Below are 6,480 nucleotides of genomic sequence, written 5' to 3' on the forward strand. Positions count from 1 at the left end.
AAACAAATTTAGCAATTACTCTATTAAGGGGGTTGGGGGGAACAGGGGTATGGGCAGTGGTAGGGTGCCCGGAAAAGGATGGCTTTTGAGAGAAAAGTGCTGGCGCTTAGGTTTGAAGCGAATGGGAGGGGGGTAGAGCTGCTTAAGGGTGCCCTCCCTAGAGAAAATCTAAGGAGCAGTCTGGGTGTCGGAAAGCACACTGTATTTCAAGCGGCTTTTCTTTGCCCGGGTGAGCTTCCTTTCAGGTGTTTTAGTCAGTCACTGATCAAAATTCTGCAGTGCAGCCTGCATCCATAAAGCATCTGTTCGTATGATTCTTACGGTGTGTGCAAGGTACACACAGCCAATATCAGAAGACTCTCTCCTGCTGCCCGTTCAGTTGGCCAGGAATTGTGGGAGGCAGTTGATTCAGGGAACAGGCATCTCCGGGCCTTGCGTGGAGGACCATGAGGGCGTTGGGGACGCTGGTGAGGACCTGGACTTGGAGAGGGAGGTAGAGGTTGGAGTGGTGAGTCAGGGAAGGGCTCCGGAAGGTGCAAGTCCAGGTTGTTGTCGTGGTGAGGAGAGCCTCTCTCTGAACTAGTGTTGGGGGCCCGCGGGGATGGCTCTGAGACTAGGCCCAACAGGTCGAAGCCAGACATACATCCAGCCAAGGGGCGGAGCCCAGAGACCGAGACTGCAGCAGCATCCGTCCCAGCCGGCAGGAAGTCGGCGTCAGCATCCGCTTCCTCCTCGTTGACCTCTTCTTGGCAGGCGATCTCTGGGACAGCTGGGCACAAGAATCCCGGCTCCAGGGCCATGTACTCTACGGGAGCATTCAGGAAAGCGCCCCGTCCCAGGCCCTGTCCCCACGGGCCTTCCACTCCCGAGCCCAGGAGGGCCTCGGGGACCAGCATGAGGATGCGATCTCCGAGAGACACTTGCCTCACGGACGTTGGCTCGGGCTCCAGCAGCAGGTCTACGTCGTCCAGGGACACGTGCAGGGCACAGCCAGCGGGCAGGACCACCACGAAGATGAGCGTGTCCGCGGTCGGGGGCCAGGTCAGGTTGTCCAGGCTGGGCGCCGCCTTGGACTTGGACTCGGGGCCCGCGGGCTCCTCCGTTCGGCGGCGCTTAGCAGGGCCCGGTCCTCCGGGCTGCGGTCCCCACCGGTCCACAGGGGAGGCGCTGGGGCTGCGGGGCCGGCTGCCCATCTTCTCAGTGTCGCCGCGGGCCTGGGGCCTGGCAGAAGGCGAGGAAGGGCTGGGTCCTGCAGGCAGTGACAGATCGGTTTGACAGGTGAGGCCGACGCAGGGCGGTGGGGCGCAGGACTGCGGGACGAGGGAGGAGCCTGCGGAGCTCTGGGGGCGCCTCTCGGGATCCCTCAGTCCTGGCTTCTAGGGGAGCTGCTGGGCTCGGCTTTGCATGTGTGAATCTTCAGGTCCTCACGTGGACTGGTTTGCGCAGGAGTGGGCCAAGGACGTTGTGAGTGACGCCGGCGGAACCTGAGTCGCAAAGCGTTCTCACGCTAAGCTCCGCCCCTTCCTAGGCTCCGCCCCTAGAAGTGGAGGCCTCTGTGTCGCCCAGTAGCCCTGGCTGTGGTGGGTAGTTTACTCTAGAGAAATACTTTCATAGGCCTCAAGGGGGCGGAGCAATCGTGCCGCTCTAGGACTAGGCTTCCTGGGTCGAGTTCCTGGCTTTCCTTGTGTTGACCTCAGATACGGAAAACCTTAACCGGAAAACTGATTCAAGTTCAAGTCCCACCAGTGGAGCGCTGCACCAGGACAGTGAGATGTAGTTCCCTCTTCCCCTGAGACCTCGCCCTGGAAGTGACCTTTTAACTTCTTTTGGTCCAACAGTGAGGTGAATTTTTGGATGACATCCTTAAGCCTCTCCTTGCCTGTGATGTGAATGAGTGTCAGATCCTTGAAGGTGGTTGCCAAGAGAAGGTGTGGCTCGACTGCCTAACCAGTGTTAATAGGAGAAAACATCTAATAATGATTCTGGCATAGGTAATACTTTCATATGGTTTCAGAGGAAGGTGAAACATTTCCCTCCCTGTCCTTTAACCACGTGATTGCTCACTTTGTCCCTTTTTACAAAATAGCTTATATGTTCTCATTTTGAGGGCCACATAGCATTCCTTTGTACTGAATTCCATTTAAATCAGGCTTCTCTCGATGGGCGTTCAAGCTAGTGATTTGTGAATTGGCAGACACTGGGCTTCTCTGGCCAATTGGTGTAAAATGCAGATTCTTTGCTGCATCCCAGAACCACTGCTCAGAATTCCTGGAGTCATGGGCGTAGGAATTCTCCTTAAGCACCTCCACAAAGATTCTGTTTTGTGAGAAAGTTTAAGATCACTGCATTTGTTTTCATTCAGCATTTGAGGGGTTCAGGAATAGGGCGGTTTATGGTTGAGGTCACATCCCAGCCTGTTAGTGACAAAGTCATGAAGGGAACTCAAACTTCCTGGGCCTGCCTTGAGGGGTTTTCCCTACACTCCCGGCCTGCATCCGCTCTCCTGGCTGCATTTCTGGTGTTTCAGCCACGGGCCAAGAAATTCCCCTGCTTAGGTGAGGATGCTGGCTGGGGGAACTTACAGGGGCTGTACACTGGCATAGGGGGCCCTGCCAGGAACCTGAGTTCTCGTGGGGTGAATGTGGATGCCACTGGCACCTTCCTCTGTGTTCCCAGGTGATGGGAGCTGTTGCTGTGCGCCTGTTGTTTGGACAGAGGGCGGGGTGGGGAGATGTTGGGGAGCTTGCAGGAAAGAACTACTTTTGTCCTGGAGAATTCTGTCGGTGAAGCTTGAATATCCCATGGTCAGGGAATGTTCAATGGGGGCTCCATTCAGGAGAGTGAGTGTGAACGTGCTCTGTTTTAAGGGCCAGAAGGAGGAACCCAAACTTGGCCAGGACACAGGGTGGGGCTCGGGGCTGTTGGCCTGGCCAGGGATGGGGCCCTGAACGTGGTGGCTCCTGTCCCAGCCTGGTGCCACCTCTTGTCCACGGCTCTCCTGACCTCAGTAGTCTCACATCTGGGCTCATCATTGTCCTGGGCCCTGTGAATCCTCACTGTGAGCTCCCCTCCCAAGGGAATGTGGTCCTGTCCTGAGACAAAGGCAGTTACTGGGGGCCTGGCATAGTTGCACCCGATTTCCTCCTCTGGTCAGCCCCTTTCTTTCTTTCTTCCTTTCTTTTTTTTTAATTGGCCGTGCGGTGAGGCCTCCTGAGTTCTTAGTTCCACGACCAGGGATTGAACCTGTCCCCCCTGTAGTGGAAGCTTGGAGTTCTAACCACTGGACCACCAGGGAATGCCCTTGGTCAGCCACGGGCAAGTCATTTCACCTTCGCTAACCTCAGTTTCCTTACATGTGAAATGGGGAGAATGCCATCTACTGTGCAGGGGGGGTGTGAGATAATGTATGTAAAATGTTCTTGGAACACAGTAAGTGCTTAGTAAATAGTAACTATTTACTGTTTATGATGTTTATAATCTGTCTTTCCCACTTGACATTGTCAGCCCTGTTCTCATCATCTTGAACAGTGCCTGGCATGTAGCCGACATCCAATGAATGGTAAACAATATCATCATCATCATCCTAAAAAGGGGTCTGATCTGCTAGAAAGTACTGGTCCAGGTGTTTTCAGGGCATAACATCTATATAATTGACGAATGGCTTGCCGAGCACCAGATCAGATATCTTTCCTTCTGCCTTATTTTTGTTTACTCTAAGATGTCCAAAGACTGTCAGGATGGATTATCAGGCCCACTCATTGGGCTTTCTTGGTGTCATTCCAACCTGACTATCCAATCAACATGAACTGCTTGAACCACTGTGGGGGCGGAATTAGCAAATAAATCCCGGTTCTGGGTAGGTTACAAGATGGCTGCCGATCGTCCATCTGATGAGGGCTATTCTGCTATCCCCCTAGAATGCATTACTAGCTTTAAAAAATTCCTATTTATTTTTATTCACTTTGGGAATAATACCTGAATACATATTTTAGAATATCTAAACAGCATAGTTAAAGCTGGAGCTCCCTTCAACTCCCCACAAACTCCCAATCCAGCATTGATGTGACAAGATCCTTTTCTATGGACTTACAAACATAACACAGGGGATTTGTTTTCTTCCCGAATGGCAAAGTATTGTGGGTCTTTTTCTGCGATATGTTGGATCTTATTGCTGTTTGGTATTGTCATCCACAAAGTACATTATTCCTTCTGTCTTTAATTGGAGAGACCTTTTCCAACATGCAATACAGGCTTTTATATGAAAATGTTGTATAAGAAAAGGCAGCTTCAAACATCTCTTGTACAGCAACACCTTTGTCTTTGCCTGAAGCAGAATGAGGTACTGGCCCACTCACTCTCTGCTTACCTCACAGTAATACTGGTAATTCTGGTATATTATGTTGTGCTTTCTTTACTTCCTGAATGTGTTACTGAGTGGTGAATTGCATTGAATTAGTGATGCTATCCCAATGATTTGATACGATGATGGCCTGTGTTGTCACACGATTATTAATCCTTTACTATTTTAAGAATGACAAAACTGTCATTGAAGTAGTTATTTGGCCTTTTAAAGGCTGAGGCTGAAGCCAAATGCAGTTTGGTTTTTTTGGTTTTTTTTTTAACCAAGGACTTCAGCTTCTGTGTTATAAGTGACAGACAATGATTTCTGTATCTTAATTTTGAATTCAGCTTTCTTAATGGAATTCTCTTATTTTTTTTCAGTTTTTTTTTTTTAGGTTTACAATCATATGGTTTGCAAATGGTCTTATTTTTCTTCCCTTTAAGATTTTAAACATCTAATTTCTTTCTCTTGTCTGATTTTGTTGGCTAGTATCGCCAGTACAATGTCAAATATTATTGGAAGAGTGGCATTTTTTCTTGTTCTAGACTTTGATGGGACTCCTGCTAGTGTTTGCTTATTAAGCATATTGCTCAGAAATAAATGTCATGTCAAAGAATTATCAATGTCCTGCTGTTTTATTGAATATTTAATGCGTTATTTTGAAATATTTCCAAACTTACAGAAACAGTGCAAAAACAATATAAAGATTTCTCATTTATCCTCTATTAACTTCTAACACTTTGCCACGTTGGCTTTATCATTCTTTATTCCTGTCTCTCAGAAAGACCACAGGATATGTATGTTTATATATATATATATAGATAGATAGATAGATAAAAATACACATACATAGGGCTTCCCTGGTGGCGCAGTGGTTGAGAATCTGCCTGCCAATGCAGGGGACACGGGTTCGAGCCCTGGTCTGGGAAGATCCCACATGCCGCGGAGCGACTAGGCCCGTGCGCCACAACTACTGAGCCTGCGCGTCTGGAGCCTGTGCTCCGCAACAAGAGAGGCCGCGATAGTGAGAGGCCCACGCACCGCGATGAAGAGTGGCCCCCACTCGCCGCAACTAGAGAAAGCCCTCGCACAGAAACAAAGACCCAGCACAGCCATAAATAAATAAATAAATAAATAAAAGAACGTGAATTTCAAAAGAAAATACACATACATAAATATTTGTTCCTTGAATCATTAGAGAGTAAGTTGTATATATTCAGACTCTTTTCCCCAGAATTGTTCAGTGTGTATTTCCTAACACTAATATTCTCTCATATATATTTTAGAACAGTTATCAATTTAAGAAAAATTTTACATTGCTGCCATGCTTTAATCCATAGTTCATTTTCCTATTTTGTCAATTATACTAACAATACCCTTCATTATATATCTCTATCTCTGTATCTATTTAAAAATTTTAAATGTAGTATTATTTTTCCTTCCAGCTTTATTGAGATATAACTGACATACAGCACTGTTGGTTTAAGGTGTACAGCATAATGATTTGACTTACATACATCATGAAATGATTACCACAATAAGTTTAGTTAAAGTCCCTCATCTCCTATAGGTACAAAATTAAAGAAATAGAAAAAAATTGTTTTCTTGTGATGAGAACTCTTTAGATTTGTTCTCTTAACTCTAATGTATAACATACAGCAGTGTTAATTATAATTAGTGTGCTATACATTACATCCCTAGTACTTATTTATCTTATAAGTGGAAGTTTGTACCCTTGGTCTACTTTCATCCAATTAACCACCACCCTTTTTCTCTTTTTCCTTTTCTTTTTTTTGCCTGTTAGATGCAGGTCAGGATCATGCATTTCTTTCAGGTGTCATGTCTCCTTAGTTAACTTTTATCTGGAATAGTTCCTTAGCCTTTTGTTGGTTTTCAAGCCATTAATATTTTTGAAAATTATAGGTAGTTATTTCTTAGTGTTCCTCAATTTGAGATTCTCTGATGTTTCCTCATGATAAGAGTAAAATTATATAAATATTTTTGCCTTGAAAAGTAATAAATGATCCTGTGTCTTTCTCTGGAGACACATCATATCCATTTGTTCCTTACAGGTGATGTAAATTTTTCTTTTTTCAATTTAATGCTTATTAATAAAGTTACGGATTTGGGTAATCATC

General features: G+C 46.4%; 1 protein-coding gene across 1 annotated transcript; it reads right to left on the reverse strand.

The window, feature by feature from the left end:
* Positions 1–317: 317 nt before the first annotated feature.
* LOC118894520 (proline-rich protein 23C-like) lies at positions 318–1,193 on the reverse strand. The gene has a single exon (XM_036850827.1). The coding sequence runs from the start codon at positions 1,191–1,193 to the stop codon at positions 318–320; it is 876 nt and encodes a 291-aa protein (XP_036706722.1).
* Between the last annotated feature and the right edge of the window lie 5,287 nt (positions 1,194–6,480).

The sequence above is a fragment of the Balaenoptera musculus genome, chromosome 4 (assembly GCF_009873245.2).
Source record: "Balaenoptera musculus isolate JJ_BM4_2016_0621 chromosome 4, mBalMus1.pri.v3, whole genome shotgun sequence".
Lineage (NCBI taxonomy): Eukaryota > Metazoa > Chordata > Mammalia > Artiodactyla > Balaenopteridae > Balaenoptera > Balaenoptera musculus.

What these genes read in the sequence shown, in the direction of transcription:
- LOC118894520 (XM_036850827.1), bottom strand. Translation starts at nt 1,193, where the DNA reads ATGGGCAGCCGGCCCCGCAGCCCCAGCGCCTCCCCTGTGGACCGGTGG.